Genomic DNA, 26,715 nt, shown 5'->3' with positions numbered 1-26,715 from the left:
TCCAGAGCATATAACAATGTTTTAAAATTTCCCTTTCAAAAACTCAACCCTTATTTCCTTGTTATAAAACATGCCTCTAGTCATTTAAAAATATTTACAGAGGAAAAAAATACACCAAAAGTTATCAACAAAGACTGTTATTGATTACTCTAGGAATCTAACCCATTTAAATACTTCTAAGAGTTATCTTGGTGATACAGTTTGGAAATGCTTGTTTGAACAATTTAAGCTTAATCTTACTATGTTCATGAACATAAACACAGAATACGAAAAGAACACAACACAAACTGTTGGTTTTATTGGTATTACAGTGTAGTTTTAATACAAGCGAAATATAAACACAACAGTTAGATACTCAGTCGCTTATCCTGTGAAACAAAATGCCAAGATCAACATTGAAGCACTTATAAAAATGAAAATGTATAAAACACCTTCTTCAATTAACTCTAAGGACAACATACACAAATGCAAAATGTGAGTGTCAATAATCACATCAAATGTGGAGCTGTTGACTGAGGAGTCAAAAATGATTCTACTTTTAAAATTAAATAGCTCCAGGTAAAAGCATGTAATGTCCTACACCCACTATCTCTGTATTCTGCATAGAGTTCCAAGGCAAAGATTGCTTCTGGCTTTCTGAGCCACCAGAGACGACGATGACCTGTGTGGCTGACTTATCACAGGCCTTTTAGTCTTCTTTCCCGATAGGTCCTTAGCTTCTTTGGAAGGAGGCATATGAATGGGTTTCCATGGAATTGGATTATAAAAGGCTGGTTCTGGATAAGAATTTCCACTGTAAAAATCTAAAATTATTGAAAAGAACAAAACAAACCAGAAATAACTCCTTGAGATCAAATAAACTATTTTTAAATTCCTAGAAAAATGTTACAGTATCAAAACAGCAAAAACATCACTGACAAGCCAATTTAATACATTTAAAATTTGAACTCTAAAATAGGTTCAAACAAGTAACATTTTTCAAAGACAGCAAGTATTGCAGTAAAAATTAAAACATAAATGATAACTAAGAAAGTCCAAAGAGTGCTGTAAAATCTACATAAATAAAAAATAGAAAAATTTTACTAAGAAATTACTTTTAGAACGCTTAAACTGATCAAAATCTTCATTTTCTTAACTCAGTCTGGGAAGCCAGATTGTATACTAGTTTTCCCTCATCAGACACTGAACTTTAGAGGGAAAAAAAGCTATGATGTATATATAGCTAAAGTGAATCAAAACTCTTATTCAGAATCACTGAAATATTATATTACTATCACTCAATCAGATTTCAAAGTACCACTGTAATTTTGATTATTAAGAGCAGTAAAGCACTTGCAGACAAATGTTTACTTGAACAAAATACTAAAATGGAAAAAAGCTAATAAAATAATCCATTACTGTAGCAAACAACTTCTAACCGATATATATATTCCCACCTGAAGTTCTAACTTTGCTATCCAATTGGTTGGTTAAAATCACTACTTACTCCTTTTTTCAAACAGAAAAAGAGACAGAAACAAGCAGACCATGTCTAGTGCCTAGTAGCTGTAATGGATGGCTTTTGTGACACGTAGGAGCGGCCTAAACCCTGACAGCAGGAATGTGTCGTTCAGACACTGGCAACCCACTTTGACTGCATAGATATGTCAACACACACTTCACCAAGACGGTCAAAACAAAGTCTGGAATATGTTCTATTGTGTGAACAGAACAGAATGGGAGTATTTTTAATAATAAATCACTTAAACAAGTGAAGGCAGCTGTCAGCAAGGTATGAGCTTCCAACATGAAGTACAAAGAAAAACACGCAGTGCCATTTATAATCAGAGCGAGCCTAAAGGCCAACCAGTTCTGTGTGGGGTTCATGTGCTGCCTAGTATTCCATCCTGCAAAAGGAATGTGCCAAAGACACTGATTGGAAGCTCTGGCTCAGAGACAGTTAGAAGAAGGGGAGGAAAAATGACCTCTTAAATAGATCCTCATTAAAGCTTCAAAAACCAAAAATGTAAGAAAGTTTTATGTGTTTCTTAAGGTTAGAAATCATTACTTTACAGTTTTGCAACCACTGCCTTTAAAATATATCAGATTTATAAGAGAATAACAAAAAAGTTTGCAGTATTTCTATAGGAACATAGTATGTTATAATCTTCCAGAAAATAGTAATTTGAAAGAAAAATGATTTTTACACATTTCTATTTCTGTCAAAAGGAAACATAATGTATAATATTTGCTCCTGCAAGCCATATTTATGTAAGCCACATAACATAACAACCAACCTGTAAGTTTTCCATTGGCATAACCATAGCTCTTTGCAGCTGGACGAGGTTTATTTTTTGCATTTTCCAACCATTCCTTAAACTTTTTCTCTGCTATTTCCTTTTTTTCCTGTAATTCAGCTTGCCGTTGTTTTTCTTTTTCCTTAAAATGACAAGACCAAAGAATTTCTAGTGATGTTCTGTAGCTAAAAATTCTATTCATATTCTACTGACTCTTTTCCCCAAGAGCTTCCCACCCCAATGGCTTACTGATCATAAATATTAAATCTTATTTCTATAATTTGATAGTAAAATTTAACATGATCAGGGATATGATCTAAAAATGATTATTTCAAAACAGTAAGACATCAGACCAAAGAGGAAAAAAGCAATTCGCTATTTTAAAATAGAACCGTAATTTACAATAAATAAGACTTTTGTAAAAGTGCATCAAAAAATATTTAAAAGCATAAACGATGAAAAAAAGTTTGAACCTGACTGAAAATACATCAACAGGCTTGTTAATATTTCTCAACCTAAGAAAACCACAAATGCATATTCATTTCTGAAACTTACACATAGTATAAATAAGTAGGAATAGCTTCACATATTTATTTTTGTGCTAAGGTGGTGCAAATTTTCTATTGGAAACTTTCTATACAATATAGTTGGCACATATGAACACCAGAGCCATACACTCCAATTGGTCACTTTAGTAAAAATACCTTTTCTTTCCTCTTTTTCTCACATTCTTGAGCATTTTTCTTCTTTAGCCATTCTTGATATTTTTCTTTTGCCTTTTCTTGTAAATGTTCTTTCTCCAATTCTTTTGCTGCTTTTTCCTCCATTTCTTTATTAATTTTTTGTTCTCTTTCTTTTCTTTGCTTAAATAAAAATGAATAAATTTTAATTGGAGTCTGTAATAATGCTCATACAAGCAAGGAGTGCTATATGCAGTAATTTTCTAAGTTTCAGGGATCCCTGGGTGGCGCAGTGGTTTGGCGCTTGCCTTTGGCCCAGGGCGCGATCCTGGAGACCCGGGATCGAATCCCACATCAGGCTCCTGGTGCATGGAGCCTGCTTCTCCCTCTGCCTATGTCTCTGCCCCCCTCTCTCTCTCTCTCTGTGACTATCATAAATAAATAAAAATTAAAGGTTTAAAAAAAAAAAAAATTTTCTAAGTTTCAGTTATTTCTTAAAATAGGTGGTTAACACAGTGGTTGACACAATGTGGGCTTATGAAAATATATAACATACCTGTAATCCCCTGGTCAATTTTAGTCTAGTAGCTCAGCTAGAAGTTTCATGATGATAGTAACAAAGACCCTGCTCACCAAAGTATACTCAGAGCCTGTGACAATGCTACGTAAACAGTAGTTGCTCAATAAAGATTTGCTGATTAGTGAACAGAAATTACAACCTATTAGAGTGTTCTGAATCTGGTGTTTTTTAGTAATGTTTACCTTTACTCTAAAATAGCTGCCATATATGTACATTTCCTGACAGTTTGCCAATACAAATGCTTAGATAAAATCTTCACTATCTGTAAGCTACAGAGGACAAAAAAATAACATTTTGGACCATTAAACACTGTTATAAGGGCACATACAGTCAAATCTCTAGCTACATAATTCTTATACATCTTACCCAGGCCAGAGCTTGGCAAACTTATGGTCCACAGACCTGCATTTGTAAATAAAGTTTTACTGAAACATGGCCACACCCATTTATTATACATTTGTTGTCTATGGCTGTTTTTGCACTACAATAGCAAAACTGAGTAGATACAACAGAGACTGTATGGCCTGGAAAGACAACTATTTATCTGGCCCTTTACAGAAAAAAAAAGTTGACTATAACTCAATGTTTTGTTTTTTTTTTCCCCTTTTCATTCTGAAGATAACTTACCAACCCACCTACATTCTAAACCAATGACATGGCCTACTCTCTTTATCAAAGGTTTAGAAAATAATCTGTAAGGCATAACTGTATGCAACACAAATGCCAGATTCATTCCCTTCACAAGCAAAAGATACATGAGCAAAGAAAAAAATTCTTCCTTTGAAAGCATCTTATAGAATAATATGAGCAATTCAATTAACACCCAAGTAACAAACATCAGTTACATAGAATATACGTCAGGGGCTGTACAAGAAAGACAGGTCTTAAAATTCAAAGCCCAGAGTGCCTGGGTGGCTCAGCTGGCTGAACTACCAACTCTTGGTTTCAGGTCAGATCATGATCTCAGGGTCATGGGCCCTCAGGGTCATGGAGCTCATGTGGGCTCCTCAAATAAATATATAAATCTTAAGAAAAAAAAAAAAAAAAAGAAAAAAGAAAATCAAGCCTGAGTCATTCCCCAAGATATTATGTGTACTTCTGTCTTGCTGGGCAGTCAATAGCTACAAAAAGGAATCCTTCCTTGCTGAAAATCTACTTTCCATTGAAACAATACTGGATTTCAACTACTTCATACTGTCAGAAAAGCTACAAGATTAAAAAGGATGTCACAGCATATGTCATTCACTCTGACTCACGAGACTCCTCCACAACCTCACCAACAAGCAGTCATCCCTACACTGTCTTCAATTGTAACCGCTAACATTTATTGAGTGCCGACTCTTCCTGTTACTTTTCCATATACTTTATACATATGTACTGTGTCAATTCTTGCAACCACAGTATGAGGTAGGCACTGTTATATTCTCGACTTACAAATGAGGAAATGAGGCACAAAGAAGTCATTTGCCTAAAGTCATACAGATGGTAAGTAACAGATCACATGCAGATATTGAAATGAATGTTAAAAATAATTTTACGTCAATTTGATTTAAATGAAATGTCAAAATTCCTTAAAATATATCATTTTCCAAAACTGATTCAAAAAGAAAATAGAGTACGTAAAAATAATTCAGAATTTAAAACTTTCCCACACAGGAAACCCCAGCCTCTAATACCTTCACTGCCAGATTCCATTGCACATTTAAGGAAGAAATAATACCAATTACTACACAAAGAATTTCAGAAAATAAAGAAAAAGGGAGCACACCCAGACTCATTTTAAGAGCCTAGTATTACTCTGATATCAAAACCAGGCATGAAGTCATAACTTACGATGAGGAATAAGGCAAGATAACTGTTCTCATCATCAAAAACATGAAATTCTTACAGATTCATTTAGCAAAAGATGTATAATAACATTGTACCTTGAAAACTAAAAAACATTACTGAGAGAAATTAATGATGACCTCAACAAATAGAAAGAAAAATGATGTTTATAGATTTAGAATTTGGTATTATCAAGATGGCAATTTTCTCCCAAATGATCTATATTTTTAATGAAATCACAATAGTGTCAGACACTATTAAAGCAAACATGATCAGAGAAACTCATAAGCTGATTCTAAATCGTATACGGAAAGATACAGAGTAACTAAAAACAATTTTGAAAAAGAAGAAAAAAGGTAGAAGATTTACACTGATTAGAATAATTATAAATTCAATAATTATAAAGCTATAGTAACAGGCTCCTGTGGTACTGGCTCAGGATTAGATCAAAGGGAGAGAATAGAGTCAGAAATAGACCCATGCTTATATGGTCAATTGATTTTAAACAAAAGTGCCAAGGTAATTAAACGGGGAAAAGATTATCTTTTCAACAAATAGTGTTAGAACAACTGGACCTCCATACACAAAAGAATGAACCTTGACCCTTAACTCATACCACACATTAAAATGAACTCAATTACACGTACAGGTAAAAACTAAAGTTACACAAATCCCCAAAGAAAACAATGGAGAATATTTATACATGCTTGGTGAAGGCAAATGTTTCTTAACTAGGACACAAAACCCACAAGCTATATAAAATGTTTTTAAATATGGAACTTTATCAAAATTTAAGACTTCTCTTAAAAAAATACCATTAAGGAAAATTAAATGGGAAGAAATACTTGCAATACATACATGTGACTGGAAAAGAATATATAATCATACAACTTATAAAAAGACATACAATCTTTCCACAAAATGGGAAAAACTTAACCATAAAACAAGAGCAGGAAAAGTGATTGTAGACATGGTTGACAGTGTTATAGACTGAATTGTGTCCCCCCAAATATTTATGTTGAGGTTTTAACCTTCAAAGTGACTATATTTGGAGACAAGACCTTTAAAGAGTTAATGAAGGCGATTAAGTCAGAAGGGCAGAGCCCTAATTCCATGGGATTGGTGTCCTTATAAGAAGAAGAGACATCAGGGATATTCATGTTGAGAAAAGGGCATGTGAGGGTATGGAGAGAAGGCATCTATCTTGCAAGTCAAGGAGAGGGGCCTCAGGAGAAACCTTCACTGATAACCTGCATTTTAGACTTCCGGCCTCCAGAACTGGAAGAAAATAAATTTCTGTTGTTTAAGTCACCCAGACTGTGGTATTTTGTTATGGCAGCCCTGGTAGACTAATACAGTTAAGCTTATGAAAGATGCTAAATTATCCTTAGATCTCAGGGAAACGACAATTAGAACAACAATGACATACTACCACATGTTTACTAGAATGACTTAAATGAAAAAGACAGACAACACCAAGTTGGGCAAGGATGTGGTGCAACTGCAACTTTCCTACCACAGTCCCGAAAATATAAAATGACACAAGCACGTTAAAAAACAGTTTGGCAATTTCTTTTGAATATACTCACCATACAACTTGGCAATTTAGGCCCTAAGTATTTACCCAAGGTATGAAAACAAATATCCACACAAAGGCTTATACATAAGTGGTCAGAAAATTTTATTCATAATAACCCAAAACTGGAAACAACCCATTTTTCCATCAATTGGTAAATGGTTATATAATTTGTGGTACTGCACAGAATAGAGTACCACTCAACAATAAAAAGGTACAATCTTAATAGTAGGACATTTTAAAAACAAAAGAGGCCCAATGCAGAAGAAGATATATATTCTACGATTCCATTTATATGAAATTCTGGAAAAGGCTAATCTAATCTACAAGGACAGAAAACAGACTAATGGTTTCCTTGTAGCTGGGGCTAGTTGGAGCTGCGGAGCAGGTGGTTATATGCAAAGGGGCACAAGGGAACTTTTCGGAGAGACGGGAATATTCTATTATCTTGAGTGTGGTGCTGTTTATTATACAGGTACGTAAGTTTGTCAAACCTCATCCAAATTAAGATGGGTTTATTTTATTGTATGTAAATTACAGCTCAACGAAGTTTCTTTTAAACATCAATCAAAAGGACTTTCTGTAGAATCTAAACTAGAAAAGAGAGCATGGAATGCCTTTAGTTACCAAAAGGAGAACAGAGCAGGCACTCAGAGGGATGCACGAGGAGAGAGCAGCCCACTGCTAAGTGACTTCAGATTTTTCTGGCACTCCAGCGCTATACCACAGAGCACAACAATAAATCTTCCCTTTTTTAAGATGGGGCCCCCAGAGAACCTTTGTGTCTTGCAACTAAAGGAAACAAACAAAATGACTGGCTGCTTAAAGTTTCTAACTTCTACTTTGGTTCCTTCAGTAATATCTGGAAAGTGCTGAATGCATGAATGATGCCTGGATAATAGTGTTATCATATGCTTTATTGATCTGAATTAATTTTTTGCATTAAAAAGTCAGTTCCATCTTTTGAGAATTAAAAGTAATTTTATTTCTAAATATTTTTTTAAAACAATGAAGGTAAATAAAGCCCTTTACAACACGTGTGATAACACATTGTAAAAAAGAAAAATCTAAAAAAAAGGAATTAGTATGGCCACACAAATGTAAGAGTACCAGATAAGCCATTTATTTGAAAAGGATTTAATAATTTAGTGTTGTATTAGAAGAAACTAACTTTGCTAATAGATAACATAAATTCTTTTTGTCTGATTTTTTGATAGAACACAGCAAAAATGACTTCAAGAAAATTATGCCACAGATATAACTAAAATGTGAATGAAGCTTGAGGCAGTGGAGGACCACACACCAAGAAATGTAAACAGAGATGCCAGACGGGAAGAGAAGAACCAGGAGAGCAGTCTTTACAAAGAGAGGTAAATCTAAGACTGCATAGGAAATCTGATAGGCCTAAAAGAAAAAAAAAAAAAAAAGACAGAGTAATCAATTATTCCTTAACTTGCACAAGAGTTCTACAGAATAAATAAATTTAATTTCTCAGAGCTTATTTTTGAACCATTCTCATACTTATGGAATTTTGCTTTCAATAACTGGTGATTTATGTCAGGACAAGCCATTTCCCTCCAAAAGAAAAAAAAAATTATTTCTCAAATAACTGGATTAGATCTACTGACACTAATTAAAATAGAGACTATATCATCTCTCAGCAGTATCTTACATTCTTAGACAAACAACAACTATATTTGACTGGCATGGTAAAATGAGCTTAATGGAGCCAGAAGATAAGAGAAGCTTTTAGAGGAGAGAGGATACTACTCTGTACATGTAAAACTGTTTGGTTTTATGGCTACAGACTGCACAAAATATCACACAGACTTTGCAAATAGTCACACTGACTTAATCTGATTTGGGCACTGATTCACAAAGAACTTTCTTGTTGTATTATGGAATGAAGCAAACTTAAAAATAATAATGATTTACTTCTTAAATAAAGAGCATTTATGGTATAAGACACAGACATCCAGCCAATTTCCTTCTTACAACAGCTGAATGACAAAAGCTACGCCATCTTCAACCTACTGAAATTATTGACTAGTACTCTTACTAATCCCCCTGAGCATTACATTCAACAATAGTTAAGGACAATTAGAATTAAAAATTTAAAATCCATATAAAATTGAATCAAATAATAAAAACAATACCATTCTAAATATGTGAAAATCATAATAGAAAACAGACAAAAAATAGGCATTTTCAAAATTTCTAATTTGTGATCCAGTAAAAGAATGTATTAAAAATGAAAGATGGGGCATCCCAGGTGGCTCAGCGGTTTAGCGTGCCTTCAGCCCAGGGCGTGATCCTGGAGACCGGGGGATCAAGTCCCACGTCAGGCTTCCTGCAAGGAGCCTGCTTCTCCCTCTGCCTATGTCTCTGCCTCTCTCTCTCTCTCTCTCTCTTTCTCTGTGTCTCTCATGAATAAATAAGTAAAATCTTAAAAAAAAAAAAAAAAACTGAAAGAGAATAGATTTATTCATTCATTCCAATAACAAATGCTTACTGTATTACAAAGCATGATGCTAGATCCTATAATAGATAAAAAGTAATATAAAAAATAATTCCTGGGATGCCTGGGTGGCTCAGAGGTTGAGCATCTGACTTTGGCTCAGGTCATACCCCTGGAGTCCTGGGATCAAGTCCTGCATCGGGCTCCCTGCAGGGAGCCAGCATCTTCTTCCGCCTATGTCTCTGACTCTCTCTGTCTCTCAGGAATAAATAAAAATCTTTAAAAAATAAAAATAAATAATTCCTACCCTTAAGTCTTAAAATTACAAGGAAGCAAGGACATATGCATAACCCAAAATAGCAACAAAATATATACAAAATACAAAGTGATATAAATTGAACAAGGATTCAGAGAAGGAAAGATTTTCTATTTCCAGCATGTGATCAGTGAATGATTCATGTAGGATATACTTTGAGTAGGATAATAAAGGGAAAGGTAGGGTGGGGGATATGAAGAGATTCCATGCTGATGAAGTATAATATAAAAAGATAAGGAAGTGAGAAACAGAAGTGTTCTCAGGATTTCTCATGAATACATATCCCTGGGGGGTGGGGAGCACAGTCTATTGCTTGAGATTTCTCTGAAATCTACCGTGTTCTTAAAAATAATATAAAATTTATATTCTATCTCCACTAAATATCTATGCCTGCTTTAACACGAAAATAATATTGTTCCTCCCCCAAATTTCCAGTATAACTAATAATAAGATAAGCCATGATTATCCTATGTTCGCTTTCAAAAGAATTCTGGTACGAAGCAATGAAGGGAACCACGGACGGAAGAAGATATGGCTCAGAGAGCAGAGAGTGGTGGATCTTTAACCAGCACGCTAGAATTGTTAAAACGTTATTCAGGGGGATTTAGGGAATCATAAAAAATATATTTTGAATTGGGGAATGATATTCAACTTTTTCAGCAAGATCAGTCTGGCGAAGCCACAGAGGATGGCTTCGTTCACTCAACACGTATTTTCGGGCATCTGTTATGCGTCAGGCACTGATCTAGCTGCTGGAGAACTGAATAACAGGGACAAACATCTCTGGTCTTATGGAGCTTACATCAAGCATGGGGAAATAAACAGTAAATAAGTTGAAAGATGTAACGAGACCAGACAGGAAGAGACTGGAAACAGCAGAGTGGTGACTATAAAGGAAATGAGGGGTGAAGGGAGGTCACAAACAATAGAATAACTCTGATGATGCCTGGCTAATTGATATGAGTCATACTATGGCAGAAATCAAAGGAGAATAGATAAAAATGGATAAGTGTTATAGATTTGCAGGCTCGGAGGTGCCTGCCAACCTAAGATGCAGAACTCTAAGACTCCAGGAAGTCAGGCCTCGAGATACAGACTCATGACTACCTGCTGCAAGATATAAGGAAACCACATGACGGGAAAGGGAGAGAAGCAGAGAACAAAGACAGAGATCTCATAAATGTCCACGAAGGTAAGGGGCAAAAATACCAGGCCAAAGAATCTGACAGATTCTTCAAAAACCTAGGTTATGAGGAGGTAATGAAAAAAAGACTTTGCAAAAGAGCTGTCAGTATGTGGGTCCTTACCTGTTTGTTCTTTTTCTGAACCCATTCCTTGTGCTTTTCTTCAGCAATTGCCTTTCTTTTTTCACGTTCTTCCATTTCTTTTCTTTTTTCTAGCTGTTGATTTAATTCCTACGGATTTTTATTCAAACAAAGGCAGCATTTAATAGAAGTACTCAAATCACATATCAAAAACAAGGCTGACATTAACCAAATTAAACAAGAATATAATTTCCTTTATAGAAAATACACCATTAGTAACAATAACGTAAGTAAGTAGCCTATGATGAAAAGAAAGCATTGGTAAAAACTATAAGTCATTTTTTAGAAATGCAAATAATTGCTTGGCGGCAAAACACTAGTTTCTTAGACTAAACTTCAGCTAAATTACCCTCATTGAAATCAACTTTCCCACACATAAATTTTGGCATCATTGTACGCTATTGGCAGAAGCTCAAGAGAACTGCAACTTTTTTAGTTATAAAAAGCTTCTAGATCTTAATGCAGATAAAGGATCGGAATTAAATAATCCCTAAATTAAAATTTTGATTCAGATTTAACCAAAGAAATGTAAAGAAGCGATTCCATTTTCTTAAGGAAAAAAAAAAAAAGAATCCAGATTTTCCTTCACTGATTTTATAGCTGCTGGAGTGTAAAACAAAACCACATTCATATCCCAGATTATTTAACTGCCTTGCTGTCACTCGAATCTACACGTTTGGGCATTTCCTCAGGAGAAAGAATGTAGAAGGTATAGCCAAATAAAACTTCGAGCTGAATGCCACCACTCTGTCACTCATCAGTTAAATTACTGCATTAGTTGAGAATGCTGTTCAAACTAGACTCCTAGGACTCCACTGCCATAATTACTGGTTATTTTTCTTCTCCCTCCTTAGATACCAATAATCGGATACTTTTATTTATCTTTCGGTGGACCTCACTCCTCCCCATCCCTCCCTTTCCCAAAGACCTCCCTACCTGAGCATGGGAGCTAGTGGGAAGGCCAATTTTTCAACTCTCAGACAATTCCAGTTTGTTAAATGAAATGAAGATAAAACCTGACACCAAGAACATATCTTTTAGACTTTAGAACAACTGGTCGTGGGACACCTGTCCTCCGCGACCTCTCATCCTAAAATCCTGCTGCACAGAAAATAGCTGCCCTCACTGATTCAGAGAGTCTTCCAACTTTTAAACGCTGTATACTCCTCACCGCCCCCCCACACACACACAGAGTAAAACATCCGTCTGGGTTTTAAAGGGATTCCTCATGACCTCTGCAGAGGCCGTGCCTTGCTCATTCACTCCACGCTGTTTCGATGCAGCTCCTGCTGTAAAGATGGCAAGCATAGATACAGATGCCATTCCAGGTGTCACCGATCTACTGTGACTCTGGAGGCACCACACTGGGAGGGGCTGTGCATACCACCTCAGGAAAGGGAAAGGGAGGGGAGGGAAGAGAAGATGAGAGGAGAAGCAGTGTGGACCAGGGCAGTCAGAAATGCGTACCATTAGACACACACAACGAGGAGATGCTGGGACTAGGTGGGGCGGCGGGGTGACGGCTAGAAGACAAGAGTGCAGGACCAACCAGATGGGAAAAGGTCCTCCGAGACAGGCAGAGGAAACTGAGGACCATGAGGCTGGGACACAGGGCCAAGGGCAGGATTCTGAACGCGTAAAGGCTGCAGACTGCATCGGAAGGAGCGGACCGGGAGGCTCGCGCGGTGGAGGAGCTGCGAGGGGCAGAAGGCCTGAGGACAGATCCGACAACTACAGACCCAAAGTTTTCAAAAGCAGTCTTATTTTCAAGGAAAGTAATTGTTTAAACATACAACTTACAATGACTGATTGTATCTATGTACCCTTTTAAGATTCTTCACATAACTAAATTCAAAAATCAGGGGGAGAAAAAGCAGACGTTGTGTCCCAACCTTTAGTTGATATAAGAATTAAAGATGAGGGCAGCCCGGGTGGCTCGGCGGTTTAGCACCGCCATTGGCCCGGGGCATGATCCTGGAGACCCGGGATCAAGTCCCACGTTGGGCTCCCTGCATGGAGCCTGCTTCTCCCTCTGCCTGTGTCTCTGCCTCTCTCTCTCTCTCTTATCTCTCTCTCTCTCTCGAATAAATAAATAAAATATTTAGAAAAAAAATTAAAGATGAAAGGTGAAAAGTACCTGGAAAATGCAAAGCAGACCCAAACTGTGCTCTACTCTCATGATGCCTGTTCAGGGAACTTGCTACCCCAGAACACACATCCCTTTCTGAGACACAACCTCGCTCCCAAACACACACAAGGCTGCCCCGTCTCAGAATCCCACCAGAATGCCCCCACCTGTTTACCACCAGGGCACACCTCCTCTGGACACAACAGGGTCCTCTCCCCCCGGGGCTCCTACCATGTCTTCTGGGAGACCACTGAGTTTCAACATGATTATAGCTATTTTCCCACACAGTGAACATTTGGTTGTGGAAAACCAAAATCCAAAGAGGATCCTAAACAATACATTTTTATTTCAATAGCTTTTGCTGACTTTCAAAGACCTTTTTACCACTAAGGGTAACAATCAGGAAAAGTGGTAGTTTTGAGTTTCACCAACTCTAAATCCTGACCTATTTCTTTGTTGAAGGCTGATGAGTAAAATGGTCATAGGCACATGGGGGGGGAGGGGGCGGGTAGACAAAAGCACCTGGGTTATTCACAAACTACACCATTTTTTATAATTTGGAACAGACTTTATCAAAATGTTAAAGCAAATGTTAAAAATTAGAATTAAACCAAAGGTTATAGAGAATTTACAGGAATCTGCTAAAGAATTTTTTGATAATAAAAATTTAAATATAGAATGTAAATGATCTAGAAAACCAATATGCTAGTTTTTCATGATACTAATGTTCAACATTTACTATATTTTTCAACATCAGTTACAAATGTAAAAAATTTCGTAAGCAGGTTATTTTGTGTCTACATGTCTGCTGCTGAAATAGAATTTATGAGAAGAGATGATCTTTTTAATGAGTCAATTATCCTTTAAACTTCCCTTTAAGTTTTTAAGGAAGAAAATAAGACCACCGGGGTAAGTTTGAAATTGAATACAAAGTCTGACCCATTTATTTCTACAATAGATCTTGATATTATGGGGGGGAATAAGAAACCCACACGCACTTATTACATTAAAAGTTGAAAGAACCAGGACCCAGTCCCAGCTTTGCCATGAAATGAAACATTGGCAAAGTTACTTTCTGGCCCTCAATAGGAATCTGAGATGAACTGTTTCTGTGGTTAATAATCTAGGCTTTTAATGATATGATCTGTAAACAAATTAAAGAATGCAGTAAATTAGGGCAGAAAAATAAGAAAAGCATCACTTAGAAAATAAAACAAGGAAAAGGCATGAAAAAATGTGCCTACCACAACAGCACAAAATAAACTTACAAAGTAAGTAGCTGGCCTATATGTTATGATATCCCTGGTGTGACTGATACACTAAGATTTATTCTAAAATATCTTTAATTGCTTTAGAGTTAAGTAATGAGATAGCCATAAGAAATTTCAAACTGCAAAATGCATGAAGAGATTTTAATCTTTCAACTAATTATACTCTGCTACATGCTTAATCATTGTGATAGGAACTTTACATTCATTATTCTAATCTGTTCTCCAAACATACCTTCAGTAGTTATTATTACCATCTGCTTACACGTGTGACAACAATGAACTTTCATTGAATGTTTCCTATACACTAGGCAATATCCTTATGTTCACTTCGCCCTCATGACAACACTAGGAGGTGAATATTATCCTTCTCCCTCTCATTGATAAAGAAATTGAGGCACAGCTAGGTTAAGCATATGCCCAAGATCCAAGTTTTGAATCCAGGAAGCTCAAGCATTTCTGCTTTTAGCCACTTCACGATTGCCTAACATCTGGTTTATAGATAAAGAGCCTGGGGGCTCAGAGAAGTTGGGTAACTTTCTCAAGGTCACAGAATGACAAGGATAATTTCAGCCTTCTTCTGTGTGACTCCAAAGCCCAGACTCCCTTATGAATTTTTTGTAATTTAATTAACTTTTTATTGTATGCCGACTCTAAAAATGACTTAAAGTGGTCCTCCTTTCCTTAATATAACAAATGAATTCTAGTGAGGTTAGAGAGAAAGCTAACTACAATAAACTGAACTCCACTTTATCCATGGCTCACCGTATCAGTGTTTTCCAAACTGTAAGTCTAAAGCCAATTTAGTTGGGACACCTGGGGGGCTCAGCAGTTAAGCGCCTGCCTTCCGCCCAGGGTGTGATCCTGCAGTCCCGGGATCGAGTCCCACATGGTGCTCCCTGCAGGAAGCCTGCTTCTCCCTCTGCCTGTGTCTCCACCTCTCTCCCTCTCTCTTTCTCTGTGTCTCTCATGAATAAATAAATAAAATCTTTAAAAATAAAAATAAAACCAATTTAGTGGGTTAAGATTGGCCTTTAAAAACAAAACAGGGGATCCCTGGGTGGCTCAGCGGTTTAGTGCCTGCGTTTGGCCCAGGGCATGATCCTGGAGACCGGGGATCGAGTCCCACGTCAGGCTCCCTGCATGGAGCCTGCTTCTCCCTCTGCCTGTGTCTCTGCCTCTCGCGCTCTCTCTGTGTCTCTCATGAATAAATAAAATCTTTATAAAAATATAATAAAAAAAATAAAAACAAAACAAAAAACAAAACATGAAAGAAAGAATAGCATACCAGGTTTTGCACAAAATTAAGACATCATTTCAGATACGTACATGTATGGATTTGTGTGTGACATGAAACAAAGCAGATTTTTCACCATGAACAAAATATTTTGAAAGCTACTACACTAAATAATGGAATTGGTAATGTTGAAACTTGAGGCTGAGATAGGAGTCTGGGGTCTCAATAATGCACACTAATTCTGAAAAATAAAAAACCTTCAAGAAGGCTATTAATAACAATGATATCAGTAACAACACTAATAAAATACCACCAGTCACCATATTTCATCTCATTTAAACCTCACAAAAATCCTGTGACATAAGTATTATTTTTATTCTTATTATACAGAAAGGAAATTGAAGCAAAAAAGCTTACACAAGCCTGCCTGGCATCAAATCTTAAGGTCTTTCTCAAGCCCTGTGCCCTTCCAAAGGAAAGAAGTTCTGTGCACTTTTCCAGGAACATATTTTTTATAATGCAAATATCATGCAATAAGGGAAACAAAATGCACTGACTTCTACAATCATTTGAATCATGCCAAGACTCCTAAATATGTGACTGCCTATCTGGTTCAAAATCCATCTCAGAAATAACTAGTTTCAAAACTGATATGAAAAAGTTATTTCAAGGAAGATCATGAATGGCAAGGCTTTTAGTTCTAAGGATTTTTATGGCAACATAATTACTAACAGATTTAACTTAAATATATGAAAATAGGGAACCAATTAACTATATTCTAATATACATCTAATACATTTTTAAAAGGTTTTATTTATTTATTTGAGAGGGAGAGAGACTGCGGGGGGGGGGGGGGGGCAGAGAAAGAGGGAGAGGGAAAGAGAGTCTCAAGCTTGCTCCACTCCCAGTGAGGAGTGTGATGTGAGGCTCCATCCCGCAACCCTGAGATCAGGACCTGAGCTGAAATCAAGAGTCGGACACTTAACCGACCACGCTACTCAGGCACCCTCTATCTAATACATTTAAAATATATTTTAATAATCTTAGCCAGCCACTCAGAAATAATGTTATAAAAATATTTAATGATATAGAAATATATTAACAGTGTTACAGGCAGGAAAAAGTTACCAAAAAGTTTGATCCTTGTTTCATTAGAAATAAGACCTACTCCTCACCATTCAAATCTACTTGGTTACTGCGATCAGATAGGAAGAATTCAGAGAGTGAGTCTGGATACTAGGGGACGCCAAATCATCCCAATCTACTCAGTTGCTAGGTTCCCAACAGCAAATATAAGAGTTTAAAAAAATGAAGGATTCATGTGAAAATGGATCTCACACTACTTTTTGAGTTTAGAGAGTGAGAGTTCAGAGACAATCACAGAGATGTCCATCAGTGAGACACAGCGGCACAGAGAACTGAAAAACCCTGAAAGCCCAGCAGATTCCCATCCCCCCACACTCACCCGCTCGAGGGCCCAGCCTCTGAGTAATATGGGGGTAGATTCCAGTCTCTATTTCAACTTTGGTTTCTCTTTCTTAGGAATTTTACCAAGTAAATATAGTTGCATTTACTTTAGTTAAATGTACATATGGTGAAGCTCCATTTTATGTGTCTTCGTATAACATTTATAGATGTTTTTTAATATACACAGAAGAAAATCTGGAAGGAAGGCTATATGCAATAATAGTAACCATTTTTATCTTTAGGTGGTGAAATCAGAGATTCTAATGTTCTTAATTATGCTTAGTTGTATTTCCCAAATGTGCTTACAGTGAACATATGTTATTTCTACTAGAGGAGTTATTAAAATGGATCTAACAAACTAATACAAACAAATGGAAAAATTTTGTTTTGAGGGATAATAACATTAACATTTTAATTCTGACAGCAGCTCTAATATGTGAACTCATAAATTAAGCAAAAAAAGGATACTGCCTAGTTTTACCTCCAGTGCCTTCTGTTGCAGACGGTCACGTTCTTCTTTTTCTTTGCCAACAAACCACACTTCCCATGGTGTCAGGCGGCTCTCTGGTAGGTGCACCTGTTTCTGTTCTTCTTGGTTATCTTCTGATTCAACCACACTATTCCAAAACAGGGGACACAAAGCATTTGTACTCAAAACTCTTTGGCTTCACAAAATCACTTAACCAGGCAGCAAAAGCAGAATTTAATAACAGATTTACAATACTGTGATTTTTATAAATGCATATGTATGAATTATACACAAACATACACTTGGAAAATCATAAACAGGAAGTCCAATATTTGAATTGGTTTATCTATCAAACTGCCTTGGAATTCCTTCATCTTCTAAAATCACATTACTTAAAAACTCATTGGGATAACTCACACCCAGTCCATTTGCCTCAGTGACAATAATTTTTTATTCTTAAAAATTTCTTGTCTGGACAACTAATTACAATGCATGATCCTAATCATATCCTGGAGCAGACTTTTCCCTTTTTCTCAAATAAATAGTTCAGGGGGAAAAAAAAGAATATATATATATATATATATATATATATATATATAGAGAGAGAGAGAGAGAGAGAGAGAGAGAGAGAGAATGATAAAGCAAATATGTTAACAATTAAGGATTCTGGGTGAAGGGTGAACAAAAATTCCATTTTTTTTTTAAGATTTTATTTTTAAGTAATCTCTACACCCAGCGTGGGGCTCAAACTTACAACCCCGAGATCAAGAGCACCATGCTCTACGGACTGAGCCAGCCAGGTGCCCCAGAAATTCTCAACTTTTCTGTAAGTTTTAAATGGTCTTGAAATAAAGTCACAAAAAATTTATGGCTCTTGTATTTTAACGTTTTAGTTGACTGCCTTTCGCCAATTCTTCAGACACAGGGGTCCACGGCTCTCCGTTTCTGTTCCCTCATCTCTACTATGCACCTGCCGGTTGTCGCTTCTGGGCACGTGGATAACCACTCACTCAAGCTCAGGAGAAGGGCAGGTGCGGGGAGATACTGGGCCTCAGCCAGACACACAAGCCTCATAAAACTGAGCAAAAGCAGAACCACTAGGACCCAAGAAAAGAAAGGTTGTTCAGGACCCAAGGTAGCTCTGAAGACTACGTGTTTATAGACTCCGCTCCTCTGCCTCTTTAACATTCCTGCTTCAGGCCACCAACAGCCTTTCCCACTGCTCGGCATAACTTTTCCTACCTCGTAGCCTCAGCTTAGTCACTTTCTCTTGCTGCTCTTTCTCCACCCATCCATGTCCTTCCGCAACTTCTATCCCGGTGGAAGGGGACACTGTCGAGGTGTTGTTTCTCGCAGGTACCTTCCCTTCCCCAGACTTTATCTGCTCCCCCTGTCTCAACAACTATCACCAGGTGCTGATGATCAGTCATTCCAGGGCAGCTCTTTCTCCCTGAGCTCTAAACTTATTTCCAACTGCTTGATAGACAGCTCCACTTAAGTATCAACCAGTGACAACTGAGCCTAATCATCTTCTACCCCCTACCCACTACCTTGTCCACCAAGAAAAATTTTACTCCTCCTCTTATAACCCTACATCAGTGAAGAGTACCGATACCCACCCAGCTAGCCGTGCCAGAAACCCAGCCCTGGGACTCCCCCTACCACCCACAGCCACATGACTACTAGTCGGGTCTCTTCTACTTCTTTCCCTTTTCTCAAGCCATTCTCCTCCTCTCCAACCTTACAACCACTGTCTGGACGTAACTGGCCTTTCTTCCTGTTTCAAGCCATTTTCCACAACTGTTGCCACATCCACCTTTCAAATGCATCCTTCTATCATGTCACTCCTTATCTCAAAGTTCTTCTGTGGCTCCTCTGCCCACGAGATGAAGCTCAAACCCCACATCCTGACACCCACGAATTAGCTGCTGCCTATCTTCCCGGCCTCTTCCTATGCCACTGGCTAATCTGGACTATTTCAGTTTTGTTGAACTTAAGCAGACTGATGAAGGGCCATGCCCTCTGATGCTTTGTCTAAAACTGAAATGCTTCAACCTCCTCATGTATCCGCGCGAGAGCTTAGGTTTGGGAGTAAAATATTCAGGGTAAATCCCTACGTGCTTCCTCCTGGCTAAGTCCATTTCTAAACCTATTCGAGCCTCTGCTCTCACCTGTAATAATGGTGTAGCAGCGGAGGCTACCTCACAGGCAGTACTGCACAAGACAATCTACGCTAAAGTACGCAGAGGGGTTCTGGGCACTTAGTAAGCATCTGACACACGTTTAGTAGGAGGAGGAGGACGATGGCTAATTGCTATTCTCCCTTCCAGATTCAACTCAGGCATTAATCTTTATTGCCTCACAGTAAAACTCTGCAAAAAATCTGGACTAAGTGCCTCAGTCTTTCCATCATTTGTTCATCTCTGCCATAGGCTTTGAATCTGTACAAACAGAAAGCACGTTTTAACTCATTTTTTTATTTCAAGAGCCTAGTTTAGGGCCTAGAATATATTAACCTCCTAAGAAATATTTGTTGAAAGAACGTGTTTTATGTTTGGTTTTTTTTGTTTGTTTGTTTGTTTTCAAATGACCTTTTAGGGGGCACCTGAGCAGCTCAGTTGGTTAAGCGTCTGCCTCCTGCTCAGGTCATGATCTCGAGGTCCTGGGATCAAGCCCAGGCTCCCTGCTCAGCTGGGAGTTGTTTCTCCCTCCCTCTCTGCCCCTCCTCTCTCCCTCTCTAATAAATAAACAAAATCTTTAGAAAATAACATTAAAAAATTTTTTTAAAAAGATTTCATATATTTATTTGACAGAGTTAAAGAGAGTACAAGCAGGGGGGCCGGTTGGCAGAAGAAAAAGGAGAAGGAGGCTTGATTCGGGGCTCAATCCCAGGACCCTGAGATCATGACCTGAGCCGAAGGCAGATGCTTAACCGGCTGAGCCACCCAGGCGTCCCTAAAAAATGACATTTTAAATATTAGACTCCTTAACATTTTTAACAAATGACAGCATATACACAACCACACGTATAGCATATACACTACAGCTCTAGCCATAATCAAGCGAGGCTTGATAAGCAGCTTTTTATGACTAAGATATTTATTAAGGCACAGTCTTCCTAATGGATACAGTGATATAAAAACCAGGAGAGAGCTGAATAAACAGAAGGCCCAAGGCATATTATAAAAGACTCTAGGGAAATACTTGTCATCCCCTCTGAAGTCAACAGGTGAGCTTCGTCTCCGTCCTTTCCGACACACCTGAAGGTCCATGGCTCTATGTGCACCTCAAACACCCGGAGCTCACATCACCATGAGCCCCTGATGCCTGCCTGCGTCTGTCTTTATGGCAGATGAAGAGCGCACAGAAGGCGTAAAGTCCCACATGGCTCTGCATGTATTCCCGGTCCCCAGAGAACATGCTCACCGCTGGGGACTGGGACTAGGACTGCAGCCAAGGCCGCCGGCCTCCTCCTCTCATCACGCCCCAACCATCCAGGGCGCCAACTAAAGGTGAGAAGAAGGGAGGGCCACTGAGGAAATTCTGTGAACGTGGATCTTCCCTGCAAGGAAATGGTAGGTTTTGTGAAGCACTTGGTGACAACGGCTGCATGTATCTGTTCTCCAGGAGCAGGAAGGACCCAGGCATCTTCACTCGCCGCACAGAAGGCCGGTCACTCCTTCACGCTTTCCGGGCTGCATCCTACCTGTTCCCTTGGATTCACGGCGGATGACCCCCGGGGGATAAGGCAGTGGTGAGGAAAGCAGCCTGAGCCCTGGGATGCCACGAGCTTACTGGGGGACAGTGAGACCAGAAATCTGTTTGGCTCTTCTCCTGAGCTCCGCCTGGTTAGGGCTTTGGCTCCTGGAAGCTCATGCAAGGTCTCCACGGCTGAGCTGTGGTTTTGACAGCCATCGTGCCAGCGACTGATAGCTCAGCAGGGTCCAGGCTGCTCAGTCCTGTTGGGCACGCTCAGGAGGTATGTTCCAAAGCCTTAAAATAATTCTAAAAATCTTTGGGACCAACTTGATCCTGAAGAATGCCTGTGAAGACCCACATGAAAATGGACTCCTGCAGCCCCATCATCAAGCTCTCCTACCAGGCCGATCAGAGGCCTGTTGCTGTTGCTACAAGTCCGGCGGCTGTGTGGCTTGTGTGGTTACCCCCACCGACCTCCATTCCCATCAAGGGACCTACTTTTACTTTTCGCTGTTAAGAGGCTCCCTGCTGTCGCTGAGTCGCTTCACACGGCTCTGGCCACTCGCTCTGGGTATGAACGCTTGGCACCCGAGGCGCTACGTTGCTGCTTCCACACGCAGCACGGGCTCTGCGCTCCAGACTTCTGGGGTCTCCTGTCCTGTGCCTTGCACCAAACCCGCCCCTGCGTGGATGCCTTCCGGAGGTGACGAGGGAGTCTCGGGCACTAGGGACCTACCTTACCAAGCCTGGCTCCGAAAGCCAGTCCTGCAGGGGCAGCCCTGCGTTCTCACTTCTCTGTACCCAGGCCCGGGCATGGAGCGCAGGGAGGAGAGGGGGCAGGATCAGCAGGCCTCACTACTAGGCCCAGCCCTGCTAGAACCAGCCACGTGTTGGGGGCAGCCCGGGGGGGGGGGGGGGGGGGTAAGGAGCAGGCACCCGCAGGTACCTGGGGGCAGGGTGCACAGAGGTGCCCGAGGTGACCGGGGCGGGGTGCACGTGGAGGCCCGCAGGTGCCCGGGGGAGGGGGGCACGCGCAGGCCCACAGGTGCCCGCAGGTGCCCGCAGGTGCCCGGGGCGGGATGGGAGGGTGGGCGCACGCGGAGGCCCGCAGCCGGGCGGTTACCTGGCGCTCCCGCAGAACCGCAGGCCTCGCAGGGCGGCCACCTCCACCTCCGCCTCCCCGCCTCCGCCTCCGACTCGGCGCCGGCCCCATCCTCCGCGTCGCCGTCGTCCGAGTCCAGCGGGCAGCTCTGGTGGCCGAGGGGCGACAGGAGCGACAGCGTGGAGTCGCTGCGGCTCGCCGGGCCCTGCCCCCCGCCGCCCGCCCCCAGCACGGCCGCGGCGCCGGAGGACGGAGGCGGCGAACCAGCCCCCCAGCGCCCTGGCGCCCACATCGGGGCCGCCACCTCCAGGCCGGCGGGGCGGCGGGCGGGCTCCCAGCAGGCTCCGCGCGCCGGCCGGCGTCAGGGGGCGGGGCGCGCTGCCATGGCGACGCGTGCGGGCCGCGGGGCTTTGTGGGGCGGCGGCGGGCGGAGGCGGGCGGAGGCCTGCGCCTCGCTCGCCCGCGCCGCCCGACTTTCCCCGCGCTCCGCCGGGCACCCGGGCTCTGCGGCCAAGGGGCCCTGCAGCTGGGGGAGCGGCCGCCCCGCCCACCCCCCTCCCGTACCGTGTGCGCCTTGGGACCCTGCCCGCCCCCCGCACCTGCCCGCCTCCGCACCTGCCCGCCTCCCGCACCGTGTGCACAGGGCCCACCTCCCGCACCTGCCCGCCCCCCGCACCTGCCCGCCTCCGCACCTGCCCGCCTCCCGCACCGTGTGCACAGGGCCCACCTCCCGCACCTGCCCGCCTCCCGCACCTGCCCGCCTCCGCACCTGCCCGCCTCCCGCACCGTGTGCACAGGGCCCACCTCCCGCACCTGCCCGCCTCCCGCACGGTGTGCACAGGGCCCACCTCCCGCACCTGCCCGCCTCCCGCACCGTGTGCACAGGGCCCACCTCCCGCACCTGCCCGCCTCCCGCACCGTGTGCACAGGGCTCACCTCCCGCACCTGCCCGCCTCCCGCACCGTGTGCCCAGGGCCCACCTCCTGCACCTGCCCGCCTCCGCACCTGCCCACCTCCCGCACCTGCCCGCCTCCGCACCTGCCCGCCTCCCGCACGGTGTGCCCAGGGCCCACCTCCCGCACCTGCCCACCTCCCGCACCGTGTGCCCAGGGCCCACCTCCCGCACCTGCCCACCTCCCGCACGGTGTGCACAGGGCCCACCTCCCGCACCTGCCCGCCTCCCGCACGGTGTGCACAGGGCCCACCTCCCGCACCTGCCCACCTCCCGCACCGTGTGCACAGGGCCCACCTCCCGCACCTGCCCGCCTCCCGCACCGTGTGCACAGGGCCCACCTCCCGCACCTGCCCGCCTCCCGCACCGTGTGCACAGGGCCCACCTCCCGCACCTGCCCACCTCCCGCACCGTGTGCCCAGGGCCCACCTCCCACACCTGCCCGCCCCCCGCACCGTGCGCAGCCGCAGGACCCTGTGACCCCGGGGGCCTCGGGGCGGGAGGAGCGCTGTCCCCCGGGTCCTGGGCCAGGCACGCAGGCAGCCGGAGGAGGCGGCGGACGACGAAGCCGGCGCCTTCCTCCAGCGCCCGACCTGCGGGCGGGGTCGCGCCCAGCCCCCGGCGGACCCGCCTTGCGAAGCCCTTGCTGACGTCTACACCCGCAGAAGCGGACGCAGGACGACTAGATGCGCGGGAGACAGCAGCGACCAAGGGCGCACCGCGGAGGCCGCCGCGCGGGGGAGCAGCACGTGGCTGGCGGGGCGGGGCGCGCCGTTATTGGGTGAAGATCGGCAATCACGACAAAATGAGAACGGGAGGAAATTGGACCAGTTTCACCGAGCGATAAGATTAATGAAGAAATGAAATGCCTTCGTGGGTCACATTCTCTCCCCCAGTTATCCGGTTTGGGCAAATCTGGCTAAAACCACTTAGGAGAACCTTCCCGGAGTCGGTAACAGCATCGAAAGGCCGAGGGCCCCTCCAGGGCTTCATAGGAAACTTAACGTGGGCCCTTCCCAAAGACAGGCCCGAAGCAAAATAGGAAGGAGCACAAGTCTTAGTGTAAAAAAGGACCTGAAAAAATAAATAAATAAAATAAAAATAAAAATAAAAAAAATAATAAAAAAGGACCTGGATTCGAACCAGTGATTTTCCTCTTACTCACTAGGTCTCCTTAAACAAGTGTTCAGAAGCTTTGAGAATTAATGCGATAATAGGACTGGGAGGCAGGTTCTTCCCCTGTTGCAAAGCAGTGAGTCAGGACTTAGGAAAGCCAAAGTTTTTGGCACAGGACGTGACAGAGAAAACAGTAAATGATAAATTGGGTCGTTTAAACTCCCAAACTTGCACGCTTCTTCCCCTCTTGGTGTAGGAAGCTAAGAGGTCGTGCACCTCTCTCTGCCTCCTCAAAATGTCTCACAAAACAAAGGATGTCGTCTCCTTGATGCCTCAGCATCCTCGATGACCAAGCCCTGCACTAGCTGTGGCAGCACTGGGACTCCCCACGCAGCAGTGCATGGCCCTGGTGCTGCTGCTGGAACACGTGGAGTCCCGCAGTCTCCCTTCTTGCAGGGCCTTGTCATTGCTGAGACGCAGAGGCCATAATCAAGTTGGGTAGAATTTTTTTTTTATTTTTTATTTTTTTGTTTTTGTTTTTTTTTTTGTTTTTTTTTTTTTGAATTTTTTTTTTAAAGATTTCTTCTTTTGTTTATTTGAGAGACAGTACGAGCAGGGGTGGGGGGGCGGTGAGGAGAGGGACAACAGACTCCACGCTGAGCCGAGCTAGGGGGGCTGGATCCCAGGACCCTGAGATCATGACCCGAGCCAAAGGCAGGCGCGTTACCAACTGAGCCACCCAGGCGCCCCTCAAGTTTGGTAGAATTATATATAAGCGTATAAATAAGCTTAAAAAGAGGCCTCTCCCCTTAAGTTTGTGGATATTAATTTAGTAACTTCTCACTACTCATTTTTTTTTTTCACTTTGACAGTATATATTTGAGATGAATTTATATTTTTTGCTAGCTTTGTAAAACCTTGTATAGAGTAACTTTGGCTTAAAAATCCCTGACTTGGTTACAAGAATAACACCGTTACCAGTTAGCCTTGTAGCAATATATTAAGCAACTTAAAAATTTGTCCCTGGATATATTGAAATATTTACAGATGAAACATGTCTTAGGTCCACTTCAAAATAATTCAAGGGGCATGTGCCCCCTGAGTAGCGCAGTGGGTGGGGCGTCAAATCTCAGTTTCGGCTCAGGTCATGGTTTCAAAGGTCTGGGCCCGGGCCTGTGTCTGGCTTCGTGCTCAGCAGGGACCCTGCTTAAAACTGCCCCCCCTCCAAATAAATAAGTAAATCTTTAAAAAATAATACTAATCCAAGGGGGGAGACGGATTAGAAGGAGTTAGTGAATGGGGTGGAGATGAAACAAGACTTACCCTGTGCTGTTGATAATTGCCACATTTGGGTGATGGGTACCTGGGCTGAAGGCCGAAGGGATGGGAGGAGTAATTATACTGTTCTCCTTTTTGTTATGGGAATTCCAGACATATACTTAAGTTTAAAACAAATGAACGAAACCAAAAAGCTATGTCTCAAATTAAGAGGCACTGGGTGCTGATTTGGTTTCTAATTTGTTGTGTGTGACTTAGGTATTCACTTAAATTTCATCAAGCTGCCTATTTTCTCATCTGTAAAACAAGGGCTTCATGATTGTGAATATTTAGATCTAAGCATTTGGGCAACTGACTACATTTGGTAACAAGTGGGATTTTAAATCGTTTGCTTTTATCTATTATTTATTTTTAGGTAATCGCGACATTCAACATGGGGCTGGAACTTACAACCCAAGATCGCGAGTCGCACACTCCACCCACTAAGCCAGCTGGGAGCCCCAATGATTTGTTGTTGTTGTTTTTAAGATTTTATTTCTAAGTAATCTCTACACCCAATGCGGGGCTCAGACCCAAGACCCTGAGATCGAGAGCGGCACGCACCGCCTACTGAGCCAGTCAGCCCCCTCGTCCCTCCGTCCAGTCACTTGCTTTTCAATAAAGATCTATTTTCTTAAATTTCCCAATTTGTTTTCCATGTGTAGGGTTCAGACTTAGCTCTAAATTTCAGCAAGGTGTTCTTCAAACATTTCTTCTAATACTCTTCACTCAAAAAATGTTTTAATTTGCTTACTTTAACGTTAAGCAGATTCAGGATCATACCTCGTTACACATTAAGGCAAAACAGGTTGCCAGATTTCTAGAACTTCAGTAATTCAAAACACTGCGTATCTCCCACTATGTCTATAGCACAATTTACCACATAGTTTACGTATCTGCTATTCCATATTTTAAATGAATG

At 42.0% G+C, this 26,715-nt stretch overlaps 1 protein-coding gene across 1 annotated transcript; it reads right to left on the bottom strand.

The window, feature by feature from the left end:
• Window positions 1–294: 294 nt before the first annotated feature.
• On the bottom strand, window positions 295–22,762 carry CCDC34 (coiled-coil domain containing 34). The gene is given in 7 exon segments (XM_041730749.1): window positions 295–803; window positions 2,277–2,418; window positions 2,981–3,139; window positions 11,021–11,128; window positions 17,620–17,755; window positions 22,430–22,487; window positions 22,490–22,762. Coding segments are annotated over 7 exon segments (1,032 nt in total). The 5' UTR covers window positions 22,701–22,762; the 3' UTR covers window positions 295–585.
• Between the last annotated feature and the right edge of the window lie 3,953 nt (window positions 22,763–26,715).

This window comes from Vulpes lagopus, chromosome 15 (genome assembly GCF_018345385.1).
Source record: "Vulpes lagopus strain Blue_001 chromosome 15, ASM1834538v1, whole genome shotgun sequence".
In the NCBI taxonomy this organism is placed as follows: Eukaryota; Metazoa; Chordata; class Mammalia; order Carnivora; family Canidae; genus Vulpes; species Vulpes lagopus.
The sequence above is the reverse complement of the archived record's forward strand: the minus strand, read 5'-3'. Positions and strand labels throughout refer to the sequence as shown.